The following is a 27,007-nucleotide window of genomic DNA, read 5'->3' as shown; positions in this document are numbered from 1 at the left end:
GCTGGAAACGGCACTTGGCTTTAATTTAACTGAAAAGTAGGTTTGTCCATCTCCTTCAGAGCCAAGAGCCCTTCATGCCTCCGACCGAACCCAGGGCCGTCCCTCGCACGAGACCGTCACGCCAGCCCTTGGGCAGCGGTGTCTGGCTAACGCCTGCAGCCGGCGATGGGCGATCTCTCCCCTCCGCCCCCAGCCCGTGCAGCTTCGCATGCGGAACTCGTTAGACATCGCCCCGTGCTTGATCTTTAAACATAAGCCATGAGTCAGCATGGGCCATGGAAAACATACCAGTGGGGAGTGCCCTTCATGGGGAGCGGCCAGCGCGGGGCCTGCGCTGCCCAGGGGTGCAGGCCGGGGCCCACAGCGACCCCGCAGCCCCCCGGCAGCGCTCGCTCCTCCGGAACGGGGCCAGGGTTGCGGGAGAAGGGATCTACGTCTGTGTGTGATCGGTATATTGGCAATGCAGTAACTGAAGTTCTGTTGTAACTGTACCTATAGTCAGTACAATGTACGTTGTCACGGTGAGTACAACGAATGTTACCGGGTGCACGCCGCCAGCCCGCCCCTGCGCGTGCTCCGGGCACAGGCCTCGCCCGGGCCGGGGGCGCGGGCCCTTTAAGTGGGGCCCGCCCTCCCGCGACGCCTTCCAGCGCTGACCTCTCAACCAACCTCGCTCCACCGCTCTTGGCCGCCGCCCATTGGTCAGACGGCGCTGAGGATCCCGCCTTTCGCCACTTCTAGCCAATGGGAGGAGAGCTGGGGGAGAGTCGGGGTTAGGTTGGTGCGTGTGGCCGATGGCCGGCGAGCGGCGGGTCAGTGCAGGGGGGCCGGGGACGGGGCCCGCCACGGGGGACAGGCCTCGGCCGCTCCTGGGGGCGCGGGGTCTGAGGGGCGAGGGGCAGGGCCCACTCACCGTGGACCGGGTCCCGTGTTCCTGGGACGCTGAGGGGAGCGGGGTCCCCGGGTGCCTGAGGCGCAGAGGGGAGCGGGGTCCCCCCTGAGGCGCTGAGGGGAGCTGGACGCCGGGTGCCTGAGGCGCTGAGGGGGGCGGCGGGTGCGTGAGGCGCTGGGGGGAGCGGCGCCCTGGCACGGGGTTGATGCGAGCGACGGGCCGACCCCCGGAGGCCGAGTGAGGCTCCGGGCGGGCCGCGGCCTGAGGAGGCCCCCGAGCCCGCAGCCGGGGTGCCCGTCTGCCCTGCCGAAGCGGGGGGGGGGCGGGCCCGGGCCGCCCTGTGGTTGCTGGCACCCGGTTCGGTGCGGGGCAGGAGCCAGGCCCTCACCCCGCCTGGCTGACCCCAGGGTGCTAGGGTAGGGGTGGCCAGAGCCGGGCTGGAGAAAAGTGGCCCTCCCTGGGGAGAAGCAGGCAGTGTGTCAGGGGAGCACCTTCTGAGGAGGCCGCCTGGCTTACAGCTTCAAAGGCAGAGGTGTCCCACCGGACAGCCCAGGGAGAAACTAGTCTTAAATTTTAAGCTCTTCTAGCACAGCTGTGAGCCTGCAGTGTGGGGATGATGTGCTCAGTACTAATGAGATGCCATAAAATGGTAGTGGTTTCACCATGAGAATCCTGTATGGGTAAGTTGAGAATACTAGGGTCAATGGAGTTCCCTGACAACGTGGTGGTTTTTTACCTATACCTGACCCTGACAACAGATTGTGGAATTGAGGATTGAAGGGGCTGGGGGGAGGGCCGGGGGGGGGAAGTAAATTCCAAATGAGTTGCAGCTGTAGGTCTAGCAGTAATTAGAACAAAGTGCTCGGGCAGGTTCTGGTCTCGTTTGTACAAGAGTCATTCAGGTGGACTAGTTGTTCAGGTGGAAGTTAAGTGTAGGTTCACCTGTCCTTTTCTTTTTTTTTTAAAAAAAAGCACATTTCCCTGAAATTAAAATGTGGATTCAAAGTGTAGAAAATTAAGTACTTCTGGAAAGGATCATGATATAAAGGACAATTTTGGTCAGTTTTTAATGCATATTGGTAGGAGAGCTGATACGGTCCCATGGATTTTTTTTACCCTAATTAAAGATACTTTGCTCAAGTGACTCTGCTGCCTTTTTTTATGAAATTACAGAAAGTAGCATTTAAGATATATAGCAAAGTAGTGTTATGTAGTGGTTTGTCCACAGGTAGACAAAAAAAGGTTTGAAAATAATATACCCATTGTTGAAGTTTGTGTACATAACCTTTTAATATTTCTGTCATTGCTGTTAGAATGGCATCTTTTGGATATGTCCCTGAGAAGGTCTGGGTAGAAGGAGAGTTTTGTGTGTGTGCGCACACATGCAACTACTGTGCTTTTGCCCATTCTCCCAAATCTTACATGCTAAGAAATAAACACTGGTATTAAGGAAATTCAAAATTTTTTGGGTTTTGTTTTCTGATTTTTTTCCAGGTGCTGGTATAAAAGATGAGGCTGAATGAGAGCCGGACAAGATCCTTCCAGGCTCCTGTCACCATCCATAATTACCCAGGCAGGCAGGTGTATGTGTTTCCCAATGGCCAGTCTGATTCGGAAGAGTCAGAGGAGGAACTCAATGTTATGGAATTGCGACCAAGAGGCAAGGAGCAGCAGCGATGCAGCACTTCTCAGGACAGAGCTGGAGATGTGGTACTTCTGGAACGAGAGATTACAGAGGATGATAATCTTAACAAGCTAGCCTTGCAGTATGGTTGTAAAGTAAGAGCTGTCTCTGGTTGGGTTTTATTACTTCAGAGGTGTTTTCTGTGTAGCTTAGCTTCCAGAAGGAAGGCACACTGTTTCCTAATACTTTTGGCACGGACAAGTGTTTGCTCTACGTATTTCGTGAATGGTCAATATCTGGGTAAAACTGAGCTGGAGAAAGGTATAAAAAAAAAAAAACCCAAAAAGATTTCTTCAGCTGACAGCTTAGGAAGGTGTTGTCAACCTCACACCCTGTGTGACCTGCTTTCCTGCTTAATTTGAGTGACTAAGTGCAGCGTAGCAGTTGTGATTTCTACTTGGTTATTTAAGCGCGGGCAAAAACTAAGAAGCTGAGTACAGAAGTGAGGGTCAGAGCCCTGCTCTCAAGGAGCATGCAGTTTTTGAAACAAGCTGAACAATACAAAGAAGTGTCACTCTGGTGTGGTCTGGTTTGGTTTTGGTTTGTTTTCATTTATTTCTCAAAAGGTATGAGTTTACATATTGCAAGGAAGGCCCGAGTCTTAACAGGTGGACTTGGAGAAGAAGAGGTGCTGAAGTTCAGGTCCCAGACTCCAGGTGCTGTCCGTGCGTATGGGTTTTCATTGTTGCTGTCCTACCCAGAAGCATGTGCGGTTCAGCCGTCTGCAGGCAGAAGGGAGCGCATGTGCACGGTGAATTTTCTCTGGAGCTGGAACATAGTACAAAATATGTTCCCTTTGTTCCAAAGCAGAGTGCTTGATAGAAAAACTGTTGAAAAGTTTAATTACCTGATCTGAATATTAGAAGTACCCCGTCGTTTAGCAGTTAAAGCTGTATTTTTAGAGCCTCCTTTATCTGCAAGCTAGACTGTGATTAAAAAGTTCCGTGATGCAAACAATTGGACAGTGACCTGAATGGGGATAATGATACAGTACTGGCTCAACCGCTGCAATACTATTGCAGTCTGTCTTGCTTAACAACACAACAGCTGTGTGGTGCAGCTGAAGCAAGAGGGCTTAAAGGAATTGCGACAATTCCTCTCCTCCCCTCCCATTCCCTTAGAAACAAAAACAAAACAAAAAAGAAATCCTTCTAGGTTCTGCTGACAAGCCTGATGCGTGTGAAGAAGCAAGTCTGGTAGGTCTTGAATAGGCCTTGATTGGCACCAGCAAAGCCTGAGAACTCGGCTGCAGCGGTTGACTTCATAGTTGTGACTGTATGCACATCTCTAAGCTGCAGCAATTGTGTTGTTCTTGCCACTTATGCAGAATCCCAGCAGTTCAGTGAACTCCAAGGAGGAAGATTCTAAACAACTCCTTTGGTTTATGGCATGAAAAATCCTGCTGTTCCCCCTGTACAGTAACTCAGGAGGACTCGGGCCTGTCCCAGCCGTGGCTGTTCAGCTGCCTTCTCTGCTGCCTGGCTCCTGGAGCCTTTCAGCCCTCGCAGGTACAGGTGGATTTACTCTGCCTGGCCTGCCCAAGGCAGCTGGCCTTGTCTGGTGGGGAAAGCAAACTAATGGGGAAGGACTAGGTAGTCAGTGTTCTCCTCCCACAGGAAAAAAACTGTCCTGCTGCCTCCCTCTCTCCCAGAAGGGGTATTTCTGACCTGCTCTGGTTAAATTGAAGGGGTACAGAAGTCCTTATTGGAGATTCATGTATTTGTCTGTTTACAGACTGGCACTGATCAATTTTCATGTATTGTTATTTTGCTTGCACAAGATTCGTAGCCACAAATACATGCAACTGTGTTTAAAAAAAATCCAGGAAGAGCCTCTTGAAATCAGTAAGAACTTGCTGTTGGTTTTGGAATGGTCAGGGTCGACTTGAGGGTGGGAGTATTGAGACAGTGCAACAAACAGCTTTGTGTGCGCTACAGATAAATTGGCAGAGATGCAAAGCACTTCAAAATTATCATTTTTACTCTTGACCATTTATAGTCCTGGCCTGCTTTTGGCATTGTTCTTAGCTGGGACAAGAGGAGCTCACTGCAGCCAAAAAAATTGGTACAGAAAATAAGCCTAAATGGCTTGTGCAGCTTGCATGCTTCCCATCAGCTTTGTTTGTTGTTTCTGCGGGAGTGCTGCTCCGCTTTCTGTTTCTAGAGCCTTAGCACAACATTACCATGTTTCATTGGAGACACTGCAGGGGATATTTACTATCCCGATAATTTGTTTCCATTGGAACAAAACCAAAAATTGAAGCACCACCTCAGTTAGGAGGCTTTGGGTGAGATTGTTATTTCATAACTAAATTATTTTGCAGGGTGTAAGTCCTGACGTTACACTGGGACAAGCTGTGAGGAGTCTGAACCGGCAACTGAGGATTCCTTTTGCCTCAGGGGCACCAGATTAGGAACTTGGTTAAAGGTCCCATTTTCAGATTTCTCAAGCTTTGCAGAGTAAGCGTGAGATTCAGGCATTCATCTCTACCTTTCAGCAGAGTCTGGCTTTCTGGCTGCCATGTGGCAGACTTGCCACCTTTCAGGGACTGCACGGTAGATGAGCTCGATGTGTGGTTCCCTGTCAGCGTGTATGGGCTGGAAGATCTGATGCCAGAGGCAGCTCCTCTCTCCCCTAGGAAGTCCCTGCAGGGCAGCAGGGATGGCTGTTCCCTTGACACCTCTGTGCTGCTGGGGGGTGGCACCCCGCCCTGCTCCTGGCAGCAGCGCAGCCTGCAAGTAGTCCTGAACACGTGTTGGCAATGGGGAGGGAGATGTTCAGGCTCCCTTCTGGTGTATTCATGTGTTGTCCTTTAAAAGGAGATCTTTGCCCTGAACTATCAGCGGTGTTAGCGCTGATGGCACTTACACGCTTGCTTAGGAAGTGCTTTCTTGGTTTCTTATTTTTAGTTCCCCTGTTTCATTGGTAGCCTGAGGCTTGTGAGTGTGCAGAGAATGCAGTTTGTACAGTAATTTACTAGATTTCTAAAAGAACAAATTAAAACTTTCTGCAAAAGTGCAGTCCTCGTTCTGTCTCTCTTGTGTATGATCTGTCAGAGGTGGTTAACCTGTTCATGTTGCCTTTCTCTTTGGTTTGGGGTCTTGCTGTTCTCTTTGGTTTGTGTCCTCCAGCCTTTCCTTCGAGGTTCTTCCATGTCTCTTTGGATGCTTTGGAGAGCTCCTTGCACATGCTGACAGTCCATTTTATTTGACAGAGGATTCAGGGCAACTGAGAAGTTCATGTACTTACTTATTAGGTGGTTGTGAGTGGACACTGTATTAAGCTGTCTTCTCTTCATTTAACATTAAACAGAGAAACTCTGCCTTGTCTCTGTCTCTTCTTTAATACCAGCTGTCCTTGTGACTTATGCTGTACATATGGTGTGTTCTTTCTTGCTCTTACTGCTATTGGCATCCCCAAGCTGGGTGGGAATACCGGTCACAGATGGGAGCCCTCCACACGAACCACCAAAGATGATCACAGATGCACGGAGATTATTGCCTGAAGCTACCTTCAGCAGGAGCCTGTACCAACTGTGGAGAAATGAGCTGTGGGGAGCTGCTGTCATGCAGGAGAGGGGTGGTGCTTGGGAACAAGAGCGAGGGATGCTCATGCCTGTGTGGGAGAGATGCTCGCCTGCTCTCTTCCAGGCTGTGATCTTGCTTTGCAGGCTGCAGTGTGCTCTGAAGACAGAGCTCTGTTCATTCCAAAATCACTTTCTGAGCAGGGGGGAGGGTTTTGCTTGCTTGTACTGGTGTTGTCCTCTCACCTTAAACACTTGAGTGTTATTCAAGGTATGAAAACTGTTTTAAAAAGGAACATGTTCTGAAGGCTTTTCTTGCCTTAACTTGGATTAGAAAGTAGGTGAGCGAACGGTAAAGAAAGCAAAAGGGAAGAAAAACAGTGCTAAGCAAAATACAGCGTATGAGAGAGACGGGAGCGCTAGAGCAGGTTATAGACGGGTTTAATAGGGGACTGTCTCTATCCTGCAGGACCTGGAAGGTCCCCGCAACAGCCGGGACGTCTCTGCAAAACACTAAACCACTTGCAGCCAGGGCTTGCTTCTGTTTCCTGACGGCTGCTTGCAACGCTAGTTCTGTAGCTCCTTCCTGCTTCGGTAGTGGGTTGCCCTACACTAATACTCGTGTCCTTTTTGGGTTCTGTAGGTTGCAGATATCAAACGCGTCAACAACTTCATCCGGGAGCAGGACTTGTATGCACTGAAGTCCATCAAGATCCCCGTGAAGCCCCACGGGCTGTTAACGGAGAACGGCAGAGAGCTAAAGCCGCTCCCAACTGCGCCCTCCCAGACCGGCCTGACGGTTTTGGACTTGCCAGAGCCTGATGACGGTGTGAGCAGCTCTGCTGACGGCAGGCACCTGAGCGACTACTTCAGGGGGATTGACAAGAACATTCAGGACGCAGTGCAGGCGGAGGTCCAGCTAAACACAGAGTACTGCATGGAAGCGCTGGAGAGGCCGCCGCCTGAGTTGGGGAAGCAGGAGACCAGTAATGGTGCGGACTGTGGAATCCAGTGGTGGAACGCAGTTTTTATTATGCTCCTGATAGGAATTGTCCTGCCAGTATTTTATATCATCTATTTTAAAACACAAGGCCTGGTGGCCCATACCTCCAACACTATGCTAACCTCAGATATTTCAACAGATGGATTGGAAGGGAAATTACCACAAAGCTCAGCTGTAGAAAAAAAATCCTAAAGGGGAGCAGCAGCCAAACAGCCTGTCCTCCCAGCACTGAAGCCCGTACGTCAGTGACTGACTCGAGTGCATTCAGGGGCATAACAATACAGAGTATTTTTATTTTTTTAAGTAGCTGATGTTGTAATCCCAAACTTGACTGAAAGTGAGGTGAGGTGATTTTTACAGAAAAATAAGGATGCTTTGTTGCTTGTAAATATCATCAGGCAGGTGGCTTAACATTCATGAACTCTTGTTGAGGGAAAGTATTTTGTAGCAATTCACTCATCTTGATTGCTTCAGGTATTTATGCCTTGTCTGAAGCAGATCCTTTGCTGCTGAGATGAAGAGTGCAGTATTAATGTGATGGGAAAGCTGGGGGCTGGTGGTGGTTTGAGAAAATGCTTCATGCTTAGAGTAGAAGCGGGGATTCTTCTTTTTCTCCAAACTGTCATTTTTATCTTTTTCAGACTGTGGCAGTTTTGGCATACTTAAGCCTAAGATGGCGGTGACTTCTAGTGTGTCACACTAAGTGTGCCACGGCAGGAGGATGCTGGCAGCACCTCACCTTTTCGTCCTTTTGGGCAGGTGTTTAAGCTGTGTTTATTAGGGTGCTTCAAGCCCACCGCTGTGAAGGGTGAGCCCAGACCTCTTCCCCTCGATGCAGTCTTCAGAGACTTCTCTCGAAATCCAGTGTCTCTGCAGGCAGAGCTCAGTGCAGAATCGTGCTTTCGCCAGGGTGCTGCTTGTCCAGGGCCAATACGTCAGTGCGACCACGGGTGGCCAGAGAGCACTGGAGGAGGAGGTGAGAGTAGGGTTCGGCCTGTGGTATGCGCCTCTGAAAGGCTCGTTTGCTGGGGGGAGGTCTAGCTGGTGTTAAGGTTTTTTTAAAAGTAATAATAATCCATAATGGTGCATCTCAAACACTCGGTTCCAGTCATGGACTTGAGTTTCCTTGTTTGTTGTCTTCACCTGAGAGTGTTGCCAAATGGCGTTTAATTGCAAGGTCCAGGAAGGAATCCTTCAGAGGGTGGGGCTGGGAGGCTGCAGAGCGTTAAACGTTTTGGTGAACTGCTGACGTTTGCGTAGGGAAGTCCAGTGATGCGTCAGTGGCTCGAGGTGTCCTGGGATGTCGGTCAGCCTGAGGCCCGTGTGGTTTGGGCTGAGTCAATCAACGCTACGTGCTAGAAGTGAGCAGAAGCTGAGGCCTGGGGGAGGGAGCTTTGCTGCAGAGAAGAATTTGCCTCTGAAATTTAATTCAGGGACTGCGGGCAGAGGTAATGGCTGTCCTAGAGCCACCTGCCAAGGCGTTTGGGAGCGTGGTGGTGTGAAACTCGGCCAGGGACGGGGTGAGGCCCAATGGCGACAGCAGCCAGCTGAGAGCGGCATGCCATTGTGGTGAGGGCCCCGGCCCGTTCCTGGGCGCCTGGGGCTCTGCTGCCGCTCAGCCGGCAGCTGCCATCCGCCCCAGGCTGAGGGTAGAGCGCGTGGGCAGGTGGCTGAAGCCATCGCTCGCTCGCACTGCAGTGGCCCTTCTGCCCCACACACACTGGCGTCCCCGCTGCCTACAGGAAGCACAGGGCCCTGCCCCACGCAGCCGGCCTGCCCCACCAGCGGGGCCGCAGCCTGGCCAGAGCCGCCTTTTGCGAGGCCAGGGCAGTGCTGCCTCGGGATTTGGGAGGGGCTGGTTTGGTTTCTGGGGGGTCTTGTTGCTTGTGGCTTTGTGAGCGAAGGTGGCGCAGGGTGAGAGCTGTGGCACAAGCTCCTGTCGTACAGCTGCGCCCACCTCCTGGCCTGCGGACGAGCACCCGCATGGGACAGGGAAAAAGGGACTGAGGTGTCTCCAGGGACATGAGGCACAGCTGGCCAAGCAGGCGGAGCCAGAGCCAGGCGATGGTGTAATGACACCCTGTGTTTTCTGCACCCATCAAAAATAGTACTCAGGAAAGCCTGGGGGAACCTAATTTTGTAAACGAGGTCTCTAAAGTATCTTGTACTGAACAAAAGTTTCTATTTTTCTTCTATGAAGGAAATGTATCTTTGTTTGGGGTGGGGGGGGCATTATGACATTTTTAAATAAAGCAAAATTAAATAAAAGCACTAGGAGCACCACCTACCCCCGGCTTGTGCTTTTTTGTTACCACAGGGAGACTCCGCTGTCGCGCAGCTGAGCACTTCCCCTGGAAAGCCGAGCGCCTTGCCGCACGCCCACCCCACACCAGACGGAGCAGAAGCTGGGAACACCTTTCTCTGCAGGGACTTTTCTCAGGTGAAAGATGCTCCGGCGCCCCGCAGTACGCGTGGGGGCAGCGCCGGTTCAGTGTGGCCGGTTTCAAAGCGCAGAGCTGTGGCCTCTGAGGCAGAGTGGCACTGGGAGCGGGGCCCTGCCGCTGGGCCCTCAGCCACCTCACCGCGTCCCTGCACTCATCCCGCTGCCTGGCCTGCTGCAGCGCTTGCGGCAAGCACCAGAAGCCGTGGCAGCAAAGGCAGTGGAGCGGGGCAGGCAGAGAAGGTCTGGCCTTCAGCTGACCCGCTGGATTTACCCGGGGCGTTCTGCAGATGCCTGGAAGTGTTCTGTAGTAAGGTTCTTACAGAGCGTTGGTTCAGAACGGGAACGGAGCCAGTGTATGGAGCCCCCCAAATCCGTGTTGGTTAGAAGAACCGTAAAGCTGGTACTGCACAAGGGAACTCAACGAGTGTTTCAGGTACCTGGCGAGGGGGCAAAAGATGGGCGAACGCAACAGGAACACGGGCCGTGCAAATACGAGAGAGGCTGGAGTACACAGTAAAAGCCAGTATCTTTACTTTAGTGAATGCAGGATACAAATATTTTACAACAACCTCTAGCATTTTCTTAACCATTTGATAAAAAGTTCACTAGAATATTTATTGTATATTGAAGAAAAAACAACACATTCAGGGAAAAAAATTGAGATTAACTTATTTTTTTCTTAAAAGATTCGTCTCAAGGATGGCAACAAAGTCCAGCTTGTGCCGCCAAACGGCTTATCATCATTAAACCGTGAACAGCTTCTTTGTGAACTGTTGACTACAAACATTTACCAAATACATAAATCTCTTTTAAAAAAGCCATTTTAAATATAGCAAAGCAGTGTTCTCTTGCACAGCAAAGTGAAGAAAGTTTCTACTAAGATTTAAATGTTTACATTTGTTAAGTCTTTCTTTCACATTCTAATTTAACTTCTTCCCATGATCAATTGTTAGGAGTTATTTTGTTCCTTATTTACTATGTATTTCTTGTGCGCACAGTAATTCGCAAGTTTCTGATGCATTAGTGTCCTTTAAGTGAAAGGAAAGGCTAAAGCATTTGTCTCTGACGAATCCCTGATAACGTGTATTTTTAAATACTATAGTGAGAGCTCGAAGATGGAGAGGTGATTTGTCACAACAGAGATAAAAATCTTAAATCATTCAGACCTGAATGGGTTCAGACTAGGATTGGATCCACTTGCAACTTCATTCAGTATTGTTAATTTAAAAAAGTATTTTTTTACCTGTTGAAATACCTGTGCTATGTCATTATTTCATTTTTATAAAACATTTTTACAATTCCTAAAAAAGTATGTTCCAAAGTTAGGTGCTTGTTATTAAAAATCAGGATTCCCATTTATTCAACGGCATGAGTCTGGCCCCGATGCCGCAGGGCTGTGGAAAGGCTTGTTCTGCCGAGTCCGCTGGAGGGTCTGGGGCAACGTGAACAGTCCCGTGAGCAGTTCTTAAGAACCCATCATTTATTTGTTGGTCGGTTTTTTTTAGCTCATCGGTGCAATTTCAATACAAACTCTAACCCTTACGTAGCTTTTTTCTTTAAGAAAACAGTAATAGTACTGTTTAAAAACCTGCATAGAAATAAAGACTATTGAGATACAGTCAGCAAAGCCATCTTATAAGGCACACAAGAAAATAGACAGTAAATGTGAATGCAGAACTCCCACTCAGATGTACAGCAAAGTTCATATATGTGCATAAATAATGAAAAAATCACATAGCTTTTCAGAGCATGAACAGGTTCTCTGAGGTGGTAAGTGAATTCGGTCGCTGCGGGAATAGAGTTGCCATGAGGAGGAGTCGCCCTTCCCTCTGCGGCTGTGACCCAGGAACTGCCCCCAGGAGATGGAGGGCGAGGCTGGAACGGGACCTGCGTGTCTTGTAAAGTCGCCGTGACAGCAGGCGAGGGGGCTGGGCTGGCGGTACGGACTGAAGTGTGTTCTTCAGTCGCACAGCGCAGCAAGGGGCTGAGCAGAGGGCCGTCCCCCCTTGGCTTTCCAATTCTCACACTTCTTGGTTACAGTATCAAGTGATAGTTATTTTTAAATTAAAAAAAAAATTAAAGCCCAAGCAAAAATTTAATAAATACCAGGGATAACTTTAAAGGACTTTGGATAATACAAGAGCAGTGTAGTTTCTTCCCCCAGAACTAGAACCAGCAGTCGGCTGTAGTCATCTCTGTTAATTTAGTCCCCAGCACAAACGCCCGCCGCCGGTGTGTGGGGCGAGCAGAGGGCAGGGCAAGGGCCTGGAGTCTGATCAGGCCAGAGCGCTCCCTCCGCGCCCCCGGCCACCGCGCCGGGCTGGCCTGAGCCGGCTCCGCGTCTGGCTCTGACACCGCTGCTCACCCGCCTTCTGCCCCAGCACGGGGCTGGCGTGGGCCAGGCCTAGGAGCGACGGGGGGAGCTGGTGCTGCCCCACTGCCTTCCTCCTCCTCCTCCTCCTCCTCGCTGGGACACAGCCAGACTGCGCAAGGGACATCACCCACCCAACCGCGTCCACAACCAAACCGTCCCCCAGCCTGCTCGGGCAGCACAAGGGGCTCCGCGTTCCTCGCTGCCTGTGACGGAAGCGGCAAACGCAGGGCCGAGGCTCAGGCTTTTATCCCAAACCACTTACCAACTTAAAAAACCTCCCGTGCTCATCTGATATGTGTTGGTTCCCTATCATGAGAAATTAGGTCAAGTTTTTCCACTTTTTTTTTTTTTTTTCCTCCTCAGAAGAGGCAGCTTTAAAATGATGCCTTAAAATGTGTTGTAACAGATTTTTTATATTTATGCAGGATGAACTTAACACCGGATTTTTTTTTTTTTTGCCACTTTGCTATTTATATACATATATATAAAATGTATAATGAAGCTTAACCATACAGCACAGAGATTACAATTTAACGGCACACATTCACCACCAGTGAGGGGGACGACCCCTTTATACACCCTCTGAAAAATCTGGATAATAATATTAATAATAATTAAAATCCAAAGAAAGTACAGTATATTTAACAAAATAGTAAATATTAAACAGTGAATACTCTACTTAATAAGGACCTCGCCTTTTTTCAAGTTGGCGTCAATCCACAAAAATATACTTTTTAATCTGGTGAACGTACAATACATAGGTACTTACACCAAAGGTGATAATATATTTAGGATGCTATATACACAAAGAGTTTGGCTCAAATTTAAATTTACATATAAGTGTTCATGGCTTATTTTTCCCCCAAGGTTCCGCCTGCAAGTTTTTCCTTTTCATCTTTGAAAGCAAAAACTAGAAAGTCAAAATAAGATAAAACTATACTCTACAAAAAAGCTACAACATACAGCTTTGGCTTATATAAATAATTCATAGCAGAATGTGTTCAAAAGTACTGTATATAACTTTATATATAGTCTTCAATTCATTAGGGTATTGTTTTCTTTAATATAAAATATACATGAGCTAAAATCCGTTTCTATATTTTTCAAAGGTATGAACGTAAAAACAAATTTGTCAAACATATTCCAATTATAACTTAATATATTAATTTTATTTTGTTAACGTTCTATTTTCTAGGCTAATATTTTCTGAATATTTCATGCGAGTTCTCTATGTCTCTCTTTCACTCGTTAAAAAAATCACTTCTTTGACCCAATACACTATTTTTTTTTGCACGTGCAAAACAGGGTTTTTGTTTTTGTGGTTTTTTATTTTATTTATTTCTTATAGCATCAGCCCTTCTCCATGCACCCTCTGCAATAGAGACCCATGCCAGGTTGGGTAATATAAAGGTCATTTTATGTACAGTATTGCTTTCTTCTTCCTGCTTTTCTACTGCTCTGCTGCTACAAAGCATTATTTCTTAACTACAAGTAACCATACAGCTTGAATAAAACACACAGGGACATTACTACAGGCGAGCCCTCTTGGTTTCTGCAATCTAGTGTGGTAGGATTATAATGCGGGTACAACGTTTCTTTGCAAAACAGGTTATATTATTAAAACAACAAGTCCAGGTAAGTGCCAGACTAGATCAATACCTATAGGATTGTTCTGTTACGTTTTACCATGGGACATCTGCAGCTATACAAGAAGTTTGTCATAAGTGCCTGATGATTTTGTGTATGCTACACACACTAGCACATATATATGCATGTGAAGATATATATATGCACGTATGTATATACATATAAATATACTTATGTCCTTATTTATAAATTTAGATATGTCAGGACAGTTCATTTTGAGAACACAAAACTGGAGAGGCAACACTGCGAGTTTATGTCACCCACGTGTCCATCCTCATTCGTTTTACCGACGGACTCTCTCTATCTTCTGCATTCGGCGGCCTTCCCAGCACGACAGGTGAATGGAAATCGCTCCGCGGGTCTTCCCGGTCGCTGCCATCATAGGAGCTGCTGGAGCTGCTGAGGCTGTCAACAGGAGAGCGACCCATCTCCTGCCGCGACTGCTGCTGCTGCTGCTGCTGCTGCTGCTGCGGTGGCTGTGGCTGCGGCTGTGGCTGCTGCTGCGGGAACCCAGAGGGAGTTACACGGTCCCGGGGAGGTGAAATTGGTTCAGATTTTATGTTGATGTTTTGGTTGGTATTAATGGATAAATTTGAACCCTGAGATAGCTGGCTGCCAGTACTGGGAAAAAGAAAACCAAAAGGCAGAAATAAGAAAACACACAAAAGGAAAAGCAAGTGACAATTCACATTTTTGTGGTCTCGTGGTTTGACACCCTCAAAATGAGTATGTAAATAAATGCAACTTACTGAGGTATAGAAACAAAGTTGAAAAAAGCATTAATTAAAAGGCCTGAACTGCATTTAGACGTTAAGAACAAACAGAAACATTTCCCATTCCCAAACATTTCAGGTGCTTCCTCTGTAAGCAGCTGGGCGGGCAGGGACACCGCTTGAGCACTGAACCGACAGAAGGGACGCACAACACTAAACACAAACGCTTCCGCAACCGAGGAGCAAACCTGAAAGGCAACGCGCTGTCTCCAGCACACAGAAATTAAAATGGTCCCGTGCTAAACGTTCCCTGGTGCCGACCGCGCAGCCTGAAGCGGCAGAAGCTCCCGCGCGGTGCAGCACTGCAGCGCTGCCGGCTGTACTTACACGAGAGAGCTGAGGGCTGCTGGGCCGAGATGGTGCTGTTGCCAGGCGGATACCTGCCCCAAGGACAGCATGCCGGGGGAGTTAAATCCCTGCAAGGCAGACAGGTCTGCACTAGTCAAGGAGTAATCTAAGAGGGAAAAACAAGTAAGCGAGAAAGCAGTTTATAGATTTGTCTGTATGTATAAACACATGAAGATGTATGTGATACATGCGCACACACACGCAAATGTAAAGGCCTTCTGCCCAAAACCAGTAAGGGCAAGTGACCCAAAGGAGTCCAGATGTGTAAACTATGAAGCCTGGGTGCAGTCCTCCTAACTTCACAAGGAGCGTAACAGGACTTAAGCCCCCAAATGATTAACTTCCTTTCTCGTTTGGCACTTTCTGCTTTCAATTCCTACACGGTGCCATCTCGTATAGCTTCCTCGAAACCCATTTATGCATTGTGCAAACCCACTGATGCATTTGTGCGTGTATATAATTTTTATATATATATAAATAATACATGCATCTTACAGTAAGACAAGTATTTGCAAAGATTTTTGTCTGTATGGAAATTCCAAAATGAAAGAAAAAGGGAAGAATGCACGCAAGTCACTGAAGGGACTGGTGTTTCTCGCACAGAGTTTATGCCGCTGTCCTGGCTCTGGTTCAGTCCCCGCGTGGGAGCAGCGGCCGGTGGGACAAGGCGCAGGTACCACCTTGCTGGCTCACGGTACGAGGCAGCTCACAGCCCCACGGCCTCTGTGGGGAGCCAGCCCGTGGGGCAGGGGCTGCCTACGGCACCGTGCGAGCCAAGTCACTGCAGCTGGCAGCCCCAGCGACCCCTCTGTCCACTCGTTTGTGCAGTCCTACTGTCACGCTCCGCATTTTCCCTCTCCCCACAATAGTTTCACTCCTTATTTTGTATCTGATTAAAAAATGTCATCTCTGTATCAAATAAACAAAAGAAACCTCTTTGTTTAAGGCAAAAAGTATAATTATTTAGAAATACAACTTACATGGATAATGGAAGACACAATATATTCCTAATCAACAGTCAGCGACTGGCTGTTATTTGGCTCTGCTGTAAAGCTTAGGCAGTTCTCACGTCATTCACAGAGGTGCAGTTATTTTCACTTTATCATTATCACTCATGCTTCTCTTTCACGTTTTAAAACAAAGCCACAGACACTTCTCTGCTTTTGATTATCCTGTAGTACAGCTTGCTTAAAATAATTTCTAGTCTCTTGAGAATGCAACATAATGCTAGCAGCCAAACTCATCTCATACTGCCAGCAGGTGAACCAAAAACTGCTTAAGAGGGTTTGTGTTTGGTTGGGGTTTGATCTTCTCCCTTTGGGGAGGGGTGGGTGTGTGGTGGGGGGGGTGTGTGTTCAGCGGGGTTTTTTTAGCATTGTCCTAAAATGACACCACCGTTATGATTTATCACTCTTGAGATCAAACTTTCTTGAACAATTTCCCCATTCCCATCCACCAGCTTGTTTGCTGTGGATCACTCCCAGGCTTCCCTTTCAACAGCCTGCAAGGTCAGGAGAGCCGGTGCCAGCAGCAGCCAGCCCCCCACCCGCACCGCTGCCAGAGCCTTCCCCAAGGCCTGGGGAACCCCAGCTCACCCAGCAGGTGAAGCTACTTAAGCTGCCCTTGGCGTGCTCTTTCATTCCTTCTCCGCTGACACCTACTGGAACTCTAGAATACCCTCACAAGTATTCCTGAACAGATTCCGAAAGATTTCTCCTAAGCTGATGGATCCAAAGCCCTTTTTACAAGACTAAGACAACCCCGAAAACATACAGCCCTCCCCTGACCCGGCCACCGCTCAGCCTTCAAAGCAGCCAGACGCAGGGCAGCCTGCAAGTGCGGTACATGCAAACGCACGCGATGGACGTGCTGTTGTGCCAAGCGGATCTCTGGAAGAGCTGACCTGAAGAAAACGCTTACAGGAGTGCAGTTTCCATGTATTTTTTTCTTTGCAATTACAGCTTTTATGATAACAGACAATTAACTTCTTTAGACAGAACACGTCTGATGCCAGGGGGGTGAGGAGATACTTTTCCAAAGAACGCACATGCCACCACACGATTAGCTGCATTATCGTCCCCCTAAATAATCCCACACCGCGGGCAGTAAAAGCAGGACACCGATTTCTGTACGTGAGTGACCGGATGAGAGATGGAAAAGCCGTACGGACGGAAGAGCAGCTTCCACACGATGGAAGCCGTTACTGCCGGGACCCTGGCAACGGGGTACCTTTGAAGTTTGCGCCTTTGCAAAATAACTGACCTAAAGCCAGCAATAAAATTTATGGCTACACACGCTCTGCTGAAATGCAAGTTAATATTTAACTGATCTCTTGTGGGGTTTTTTCAGTATTTTATAAAAATGCCTAGCCTGTTTTAGAACAAGTAACTGTTTGTTCTGGCCCTTCCTCCAGTAATCTGCAGAAAGAATACTTCTCCAGCAAAACAACCTAGATAATAACATAGTTCTGCAAAACCGGTAGCCAACATTTTAATTAAGGATCTAAGAGCTGAATCTATCCCCTCTAGCCCTGAAAAACAACCCTATCAATCCAGAAAAGCAATTTAGGTATCTAAATTTTATCTTAGTCCTTGAACTGCACAACTGAAATTGCTACGTAAGTGGTGACTACCCTGAGAATACCCAGATGACAATTGGCTTCAACGTCAAATTTCTTTTTGCAACCCCCCTGAAAGGCTCAATCTAATAGAAACGATTTTAAAGTGTCTGAAAAACATTAAAGGCTAAAAGCTTTTCACAAGTTACTGCATTATCACAAGGAAATAGGCTGGTTTTTAAAATAATATCGCAATGATAACAGCACTTGTCCATTGCATAGGACACCAGTTTCAACTGTCTTTGCTGCTTCCTGAGATCTGAGTTGCAGCCACTCATCTTTTTGACGTTTTAAGCTTGTTTTAGCCGTCAGCTTGGAGGTTATTTTCTGGATGTGGGACACAGGCAACACTGCTTCCTGAAACGTCAGACTGCGTGAAAGGCTGAAGGGATTTGTTAGGTGACAGGCAAAACGCAACGTTGAGTCCTCTAAGCAGGGCCCAGAACTACCTGTAACAGCCATTACACGCAATATATAAACCATCTTTGTGGCAAGTATCAAACCAACACCCCTGTGCCCAGAAAATTCATATTTAAACTTACAATCCAAGTCACCAAGCTCAATTCTTCACTCCACTCGTGTTCCTGTTACTGCAACCCCATCTTCTCCCTCATTCATTTCTTTAGACTTTAACCCCCCTCAGGGCAGTGATTATTTGCAGAAGTGTTCAGCAATTCAGTTGGGCGCTATCACAGTATAAATATTTACTGTTGCTGATGACTAAATTGTCCCTCCCGAAGTGCGAACCCCACGCCTGCCGTACTGCCCGGGGCAGCACCTCCCAGGCAAGCCAACCCAGAACGCGGCTGAGGGGCAGTAAAGGGCAGCTGAGCGGCACATTAATACAAAAAGATGCAAATACAAAAAGAGGTGAGTTTTCTGGCTAGAAGACGGCTACAAGTCTAAATTAAAAACTGTAGTGAAGACTTTCAAAGCTAAAAAAAGTGAAGAAATGTATAAAAGCCCATCTTTTTTTGGGGAGGAAATTATGACGGATGGATGGCTGCTCTATCTGTTCCATCTGCCAACATTACAGACACCTGATGGTGTCCTGCCCTGCAGAAAACGAAGATTACAAAACCTCTGTATCACTCGGTTTTGGCCATTTTCTACAAACCTTGAAGGTTTTTTATTTGTCCTGACCTTTGCACAACAGCAAGAACATTAGGTCACTGACAAGAGACCAGCGCAGCGTTTTTGACCCTTTCTTTAACACGTTATCACAGAGATGCCACCAGCATCGCTGACGGGCTCAGCTTCGGGCAGCAGCAGCAGATGCAGCTTGAGGCTGGCTGAAACGCGCGCTGACACTGCTCCTGATCCCATCTTAGAGAAGCCACCCCTGCAGCACGCCTGTGTGTCCACCCCGCCACCAAAACCTTGCCACCTTACCCCAACGCAATGGCTCCTTAAGGAGAAGCATTTTATCCCCCCCCAGTATGCCCTCCACTGCCTTGCAGGGTCTTGAGCATCTTGTGCCTGCCAGCGACCTGCGGAAGACTGTACAGGCTGAGGGAAGAGATGCTCCTGGGGAACCTCCTCTACTGGAAGGAGGCACGGGTCTTCCTAAGCGCCACAGAAAGGAGAGCACACTGCCCCAGGCCCTCCTGCCTGGCCAGGGCTGACCAGCTACACACGGAAGCTCGCTAGTGTAGCTCCGTTCCCGAGAGCGATCACTGCAGAAGGGAGCAACAAGATACATGGGTTTTTTAAAGGATCTGAAAGCCTAAGAATAAGACTTGAACATTGCCAGCAGTGGTCCCCAATTCAGAAATTCCTGTTTTAACAAATTACAGCACTTATATGTCAACATTTTAACTGGACTTCATCTAAAAAGAACAGCAAACTGGGGAATTACTACCATTGTTTCCCTTTTCAGTTTTAACTAATCGCTATTTCATCTGACTTAGAAAATTTATTGACACTTATCTGCCATGTAGTTTCTCTGCAGGTGCATTTGAAAATTAAACTATGCATCACAGATCAATGGTAATCAAGCTGACGCCATCAAGGCGGCAGCCTTTCGATGAAATGATTACAAAAATTCCTTCACTGATTACATACGGGGTCTGCAACAAATGAAGAACCTTGAGATTGAAGTCAAAATTATCCCTATTGTTAGGGAGATAAAAGTAGGAGGCACCACATCATGAACTACTTTCCAAACCAGCAAATTAATTATCGCTTATATTACCAAATTCCTCGCATCATACCCATCTTGGATAAGATAACAGTCGTAAGGTCCTTCAGGTAACAGGCTCACAATGGCGGAACGCTGGCAGCGCCTTCCTTGGAGTCCCCACCTCGCTCTCGAGGCAGCTACTGACGGGAAGCCCTACCTGCGCTTTTCCGTACATCGGAAGTGCCAGCAGAATCCAATTCCCTCCTGCCGCCGGAGCTGAGCGGGGCGGATCGAAAGGGACAGCATGCTCTGGAGTACCAACTATGGCTTAAATGTGAGGCGTGCCAGTTCTCAGACGGAGAGCCTGAACACTACTGCTGTAAGCGATGCCTTTCTCTGTGCCTCTGCATTCTGCTGCGTGCAACCTGACTGACTGAAAGCTTCTCCCTGATGTAAGTCTCAACATTTACACATTTTACAAGTCAAAGGCTCATTTTTGATGAATAAGAGCCTTCATTTGAACTGAATAGGAAAATAAAGTGAAGTGTCACAGAAATGCTAATTTTCTGGGCTTACGAATCACAAAAGCCTTGTACACCTGACAAATCAAGCCACTTATTAAAAACAACGCTTACCAGTGTTGTAGGCAGTAGGCATGGCCGAATACACCAGTCCCTGCGGAGGCAAGCTTGGAGTTGTCACAGACACCACAGGGGTAGCAAGAGGCTGTGTAGACTGAGAACTACTTATCCTTTGGGTATTCTAAAATGATTAAAAATAACATGTCTTGTTATATCAGTTAAAATAATGAAAAAAAAATAATCAAGTGCTAGTATTAAAATAGCATTCAATTAACATGTGTTTCTTTGCTTTAGTTATGAATACATTCTTTTTGTCAGGATAGATTTTCTAAACAAGCCAAAACATTTCAAGACAACCAAAATGATCCTGGCAAACTGAAATGAAAATTTAATTAAGACTCACTGATCCACTTCCTGTGCATGCAGATTTCAACGGGGTTAAGAGTCGTAGGACATAAAAATAAATGCAGTTTCTTAGGGATATACACTACAATTCTCAGAAGTTCTTAAGTGATTTAAGAGTTTTTAGCCTTAATTTTTAAAGGGGTTTTAGTGCAGATGGTGAGGTGCAGTTCCACCAGAAAAGAGTCTCCCACTTCCCTGTTGTTCATCCAGTTTTCAAAATTTTAGCTGCCAGTTTTGACACTGTGCTGACTACACCTGTCCTGAAAGGAACACAGAGATCTTCTAAATTTGTGTTGATAAGACTTCAGTGATAAAATAATCTTGCTGTTCCCATGGTTCCTGAGAAACCGAGAGAGTACTTGTTATAATGCAGATACATTTCAAAGCAAATGACATTTGAGCTCACACAGAGCAACTGTGCTTTTTTACAAGAAAAATTGCTAAACTAGATTGTCTCAGATTATCCGACTGCAGGCACAATGTGGCTTTTTAAGCAACAGTCTTTCTTTCCCATACACCAGGACGAACATCTGTAGCAAACCTATCACTCACATTAAGCACTTTACCCAAATTTGATGTTTGGAAAACCTTGTATTAAATGCCGTGGTGAGTACCACCAGACAGCAAAGCTGCTCTGTCACAGAATGTACTGCTCTTCATGAAGGCAACTGAAATCTCTCTTCAAAATATGTAGTTCAACGCCGTTTAGCCATGCCAGATACTGTCAAGAACAGGAAACGCCACATTTTTCAGTTTTAAACAACAGATACTTAGTTTTACCTGTAGAAGTCTCAAAAATTCTAGAGGTGTAGAACACTCTACACCCTGCATTTCTACATTCCTACAGAACCATTCTGATTAAGGGAGCTGGATTTCAAACTGCTGAAAATAGGTTTTTAAAGCAAGCCTCTCTCTCTCTCTCTGAAAAAAAAAAAATATTTGCTACAAAAGTAGCAGGTTTTCATCTCTTTGGTAGAGTTCCATTTCCTAGCTTTAAAAGACTGACGCTACTACCACTTTTTCCGTGTTTTGGACAGGTATATAAGTATTTCAGTATCTGCAGCACTTAATTCTTTTTCTCCACTCTGATCTTGAGAGAGCGAGCACTATTAAAAATGCATGATTCCCTTTATAATAATGGGATGAGCAGGTACAGAAACAGGCCTGTAATCAATCTTAAGCTTAAACCTGTGAAGATGAATTGAAGGTTATCAATCTTTGGCTTCTATCTTTCCAATTTAAAGAAAAAAGTATACCACAGCTACCATAATAAAATTAACGACAACCTTCCACAGGCTGCCAGCTTCTGATCCCTCTTTTGTCTGGCTGCTGTCGAAAGCCCACCTTTGAGCTTTGCAGGAATTTGGAGGCTCTTTGGCATTTGTTCAGCAGATCAAGTCACAGAGAAAGTCCCACCGATTTTCTGTGTAATTTATCCCTTTAAATCACTTACGTACCTCTGAAAATCTCTGCTAGACCAAGTTTATCTGGCATAAAGATATGTTATTAGAGCAGATTTTTGTGTCTGTCAGGAATTGACCTTTTTCCAAAGCTTTCTTGGATGGCAGCCTATAAAGTTGGGATTACGGTATAATGGAAAAGTTAAGAGGAGTATACTGGGAAACAATCCAGACCAAAGGATTTCCCCATGGGATTTTTATCCCCCCCCCCCCCCCCCCTTTTTTTTTTAAGTAACTAATAAAGGTGGTTTTCTGAGGTCATTTATTTGTGAATATAATTCCCAAACACTCGGCCACAGTGTCAGTAAGAAATATTTAGACGTGTCCAATATTCATTGTACGTGGAGATTCAGCCAAAAATTCATGACAAATTTCAGAACATTTTTTTTTTTTTTAAAACTGGTACTAACGATAGCAGTAACAGGAATTATTCAGCATCTGTATTTCATGCTATGCTACTGTTCGTATCTTTTTTCCCTATTCAGTCCTCAGCTCCAACCGTGTGGAATCAGCGTTCGCAGCCCTCGCCTGGAGCTGCTTGCTGCCGCTGGAATCAGCGCAGCGAGCGACGGAACCCTGCAGGTGTACCTGCTTCGCCGCCTCCGAGGAAGCCACTGCTGCGCTTGTGCGCGCTCCCTGCCCTGCCAGGCCGGGCCCCGCCGCCACTAGATGTCCCACCTCCACACGGGACCCATCACCGCGGCGGCCAGCACTGCCATCTCTAGCAGGTACGGCCACCTTCATTCAAGGGCTTTAGCATTAATTCCGGTTGCAATGATACTTAAGTGTTTTTAAGCTCAATTAGTGCTTTATTTCTTGCACTGGAAACCAGACACTTCTCTATTAAGGTGAGAAGACCATGCATGACAGCTGTTCAGCTGCTCAACTAGCAAGTCATTCCAATAAACCTTCAAAACTTCACTACTGACTTCCAGAAATCACTTCCCCTTACTTCCGTAAATCTATTGCTCACGTTTAAAATAAAAAACAACCCACAGCATGCATTCAACAACAGATTTATCTACATCACTATATTTTCCATGCTTTCATGCAATTAGAGCCTCATATTAGCAACAGGTCCATGTTCGAAAGTGAATCAAGGTATGTAAATAAGCAGACTTCTTTGTGTATCTTTACGGTTGCGCTCTGATGCTGCATCTTCTGCATGGTTTGTGCTACAGCAGCTAAGCAATTTGCAAATTGCTCTAAAAGTAAGTTACGAATTATTTTAGCCTTACGTTAATTTTCCAGACAGAATGCCAAACATTAAAACCTTTTGGAAAAAATAGAGAAGACACGAATCCCAAGAGCTTCCTTTCAAAAGCAGAGTACCTTTCCACTGGAAAAAGGCAGAAATATTCATTTGCAATTCTCTATTCCTTTTGGTAAACAGGGAACACCCCTGTGGTTTGATAATCTCACACAGGATGAAATAATTCTAGACTCCAAAAAGGTGACCTCACCAGCAATGATGTAATCTCTTTGAAAATAAGAGAAGTAATACAGGGCTTGTATTACAATCTGAAGAACTTCATGAGTGAAGCCACTTTCTAAAAATATTCCAATAATTTAGAACATAAGTGGTTATTTCTATTTTACATAAAAGGCAGTAAATATCCTATACACATGGACAGTTACTCTGTAAGGCTCTTTTCCAATGTTCCCTCCAAGAAAAACAGAAATATTTTCAGGAAAAAAACCCAGGAGTTTACAAATGGAAAGCACTAGACTTTGGATGTGTTTTAAACTTGAATTGGTTGGGTTTTGAGTTTGATAAAACAAATGTATTTTTGTCTGCTACCAAGGGAACACTGGAATTATTTAAAATATGTAATGAAACTACAGTTAAAAAGCTGTAGTAAAAGACATTTTCAGCATCTTGCACTCTCTCATCAAACAGTAGCCCAAACTCACCAACTCCAATTCATCCTCCTCCGACTGTACTCAGCAAACAAGAGGGATAACACAGTTACTAAAAATAGCATTGCTTTCAAAAATGAAAGAGAAAGTCATGTTTGTGATCAGGATTTCCATTTATTTTAATTAATAATGTGAATTTGCCACCTGATTCTGTAAATAATACTACTAGGAAGTAAAATACTTCATGTAATTCAGGTCAATTAAAAAATACCATACTGAAAGCACACACACTTTGGCAAAATTACTGCAGGAAGAGGTCTGAAAAAACAAGGACCCTGCTACACACTGATGACACACGTAGATATGGAGCACAGCAGTTTCTGGCTGGACCAATCCAGTAAACGTCCAGCTCTGTAAAAAACTTATTTTTTTTCACATACATTTTTCACATACAAAAATATATCATGAAAATGATACTTTTTCACATACAACCATCCTACCATACCAGCATTTCTATGCCAAAAATCTCTTTCCAATTTTCTCAAAAAGATAGACAAAACCTAAACTGAGTATTTAATTGGGTTTTTAACACCACAACAGTAAATAGCTACTGTACACTACTAACATTAGAACGACTGCGTTGAGATCCTCTTCTTGTATCTATTTCCAATTAATTTAAAAGTTTAACTTTCACTTTAACAATAAACCAGTGTATTTCCTAGGTCTTCTACGCTTCAGTAGTCTTAGAAAAACCTGAAACTTCAAGAATCATCCCTCTAAGGATAATTACAGCTTTTGTTGCTCGGACTAATTTCGTATTATTCACCATGAATACCAGTAACGAATGTAAGCACTTGTGGCATCTTAAAAAGTAGTAAGAATTATACAGAGAGTACTTGTTATTGTTTATATCCTGCTCCTCTTGGTTACGGTTTGTTCTTCCATACACAGAAACCAGAAAATACACATTGATGTTTTAAAATTTCTACGTGACAGTGAAAGACCAAGACCAAAGGATCTGGCCAACCAAATTAAAGGAGGAACAGAGTAACTCTTCCTGTAAGACCTGTTCTGGTCTCAGTGTTGTGGGTTGCCTCATGCCTGACACGAAACTTGTGTGCTATTCCAAATTCAGGCTGAACAAACATCACTACCCACACGCCAAACTGCACAGTAGTACTGAAAAGTACACAAACAGGGACTGAGCCCAATCCTCATTACTCTTTTATGCCTTCATTGAAGACATGACATCTACCACAGGACACACAAGGTTGCACTCCAGCACACCACATCAAACAAGCGTTTCTCTCAGACCATCATTACCACTGAAGCTACATTTCACATCCCACAACCATTACGACCCAGGAAAAACAGGTACAAAGTGTGCTTTAGGGCACATTAATACAGTTCACATCACCAATAAGATCAGCCATTCCTCCACAGAATAATGCATAACCCTTTTTAAAAGCCACATCCTCCAAAGCAACAAAGTTCTCGGTAGTGAGTCAGTGAGATATCAAATCAAAACAACAAAATCCTACTCTATGCCTCTAGGATTGCACTCAAACAGCATTTGGGTCAGACTGCTATTTTACACTTTTTTTTAGAAAGAAAATTCCTTACAAATTTAACTTCTCCCCAGGCAACAACTTCTAAGTTAGATGTTTGTTAGTCATATTTCAGAATACAGACTTCTATTACTGTAACCTATGGTAAACAGACGAGATAGTTTCTCCTATATGTGGACAGCACAGTTCATTTTTACAAAGCCAACCAGAGAACCAATGCTTTAACTTACCAATGGTGGCATCATACCCTTGCTGGAGGGTGGGATGACAACACGGAGGTCAGGTTTGCGATTGTTCATTCCAAGACTACCTCCTCCAGGTGGAGGTGGAGACTTTGTAGGCATGACTTTGCCTAAACCATTCCCACCACCAGTAGTTCCGAGCAGACTTGGTGAAGCTCGAGAATTCACAAACCCATTTCCTGAAAGAGGAAAACCAAACGTACCTTAAGACTAAAGAGAAGGAGCAATACAAAATTTTGGTGCACGTGTACAAATTACAGACTTTTTTTTTTTTTAAACTTCCAGTAACAAACTCCTCGCAAGACATGCATTATTGAATAATTGAACAAACAAAAGCCACTTTCACCAGAAGATCAATACGTAAAGGTAATATCACCTCAAGGGCACACTGTGGCAGCTTAAACGCTGAGAAGAGCGTATTGCCGAAGAACCACTTCTAATAACATCTGTTGTGTTTTTTTTAATTTTGCCCTTCGAAGTTCCTCCAGGCTGAGCTTGCAAAAAAGTGTGCACTTTTGCACAACCTCACTTCATCCCCACCCCCACAGAACATCAATCATACTGTATTGTTGCCTGTGAAAATCAAAAAAATCAGCTCTTAAAGTCTCTGTTTCTAAAATGTATTCTTCAAATATCTCCAAGATCTGCAGGGCTCTTGTACCTAGCCTCTAATAAAATTAATTTCCATCTCAAAAATATATACTGTCCAATTATTATATTCAGCAACCAGGAGGAACAAATCCTTTCCCTTCAAATTCATTCCAAGCTCTGGACACAGATACACGTGCCATTTATGCCCATCGATTTATGTTACACAGGTCTTTCTCTACCTTACTCCCGATGCTCATTCTAAGTAGAACTAGAAAGCCAAAACCTACAGGCACTGGCTGCAGCACTGAAATCTCCAAAAAGCAGAACACGTTCCCGATACGGGCCTTAGTTTACACTCAACACAGACCGGAAAAAAGTAACAAGACAGTCAAACAGTTAAGCGCCTAGTATTCTGCCTTCCTGTACAGACAACAGCACCAATCATGTTACCCAAAATGTATTTCTCAGAAAAAAATTTAAAGCCACATTCCAACGATTTTAGCATATTTATAGCAACAATTCCCAAAATACAAACACCTTATTCAGCTGCAAATGAAGAAAGGTTGTTAAGCAAGGGGAATTTTGCAACAGGGAACCCTACAGTTCACACTACAGAACTTGTGTGTGTGGATAAATAAATACAATTCATAGCAAGATTATGTTTACACTAACATTGCAGTTCTGAAAGCAGCCTTTATAGTCACAATTCAGGGAAAAAGTCCATTACACAAAGTTCACTGTGTGGGAATATCTCTTCTAATAGCCTGTAGCGCCATGCCGGTATGAATTTTGTATTATTATTCTAATTTGAATAGGCCCCTATGCCCAATCCAATTTTATTACATTAAGTACATATTAATCTAAAAGCAATTAA

At 45.6% G+C, this 27,007-nt stretch overlaps 2 protein-coding genes across 13 annotated transcripts in view; one reads left to right on the top strand and one right to left on the bottom strand.

Annotated features, from left to right (window-relative positions):
• The first annotated feature begins 756 nt into the window (after positions 1–756).
• Positions 757–9,964, top strand: LYSMD4 (LysM domain containing 4). Of its 4 annotated transcripts, none has more exons than XM_055814640.1 (4): positions 757–812; positions 2,387–2,671; positions 6,743–7,091; positions 9,420–9,964. In XM_055814640.1, the coding sequence occupies exons 2-4, from the start codon at positions 2,402–2,404 to the stop codon at positions 9,629–9,631; spliced, it is 831 nt and encodes a 276-aa protein (XP_055670615.1). In that variant the 5' UTR covers positions 757–812; positions 2,387–2,401; the 3' UTR covers positions 9,632–9,964. The 4 variants fall into 4 exon arrangements, with proteins under 4 accessions (XP_055670615.1, XP_055670622.1, XP_005242518.3 ...); XM_055814647.1 differs by having other exon boundaries at positions 758–781; XM_005242461.4 differs by lacking the exon at positions 757–812 and adding an exon at positions 896–1,572.
• An 88-nt stretch (positions 9,965–10,052) lies between these two features.
• The window catches only part of MEF2A (myocyte enhancer factor 2A), a 92,862-nt gene continuing 75,907 nt past the window's right edge, over positions 10,053–27,007 (bottom strand). For 6 of the 9 annotated variants that reach the window (XM_055814626.1, XM_055814573.1, XM_055814587.1 and 3 more), the window contains 5 exons: positions 25,531–25,721; positions 23,787–23,810; positions 20,062–20,188; positions 14,667–14,793; positions 10,053–14,187 (listed from right to left, as the gene is read on the bottom strand). In XM_055814626.1, the coding sequence (XP_055670601.1) occupies positions 13,818–14,187; positions 14,667–14,793; positions 20,062–20,188; positions 23,787–23,810; positions 25,531–25,721 (839 nt within the window). In that variant the 3' untranslated portion in view covers positions 10,053–13,817. The remainder of the gene's footprint in view (positions 14,188–14,666; positions 14,794–20,061; positions 20,189–23,786; positions 23,811–25,530; positions 25,722–27,007) is intronic. The other 3 variants (XM_055814618.1, XM_055814599.1, XM_055814605.1) reach the window with 1 other exon arrangement.

The sequence above is a fragment of the Falco peregrinus genome, chromosome 1, assembly GCF_023634155.1.
Source record: "Falco peregrinus isolate bFalPer1 chromosome 1, bFalPer1.pri, whole genome shotgun sequence".
In the NCBI taxonomy this organism is placed as follows: domain Eukaryota; kingdom Metazoa; phylum Chordata; class Aves; order Falconiformes; family Falconidae; genus Falco; species Falco peregrinus.
This window is presented reverse-complemented; position numbering and strand designations above follow the sequence as displayed.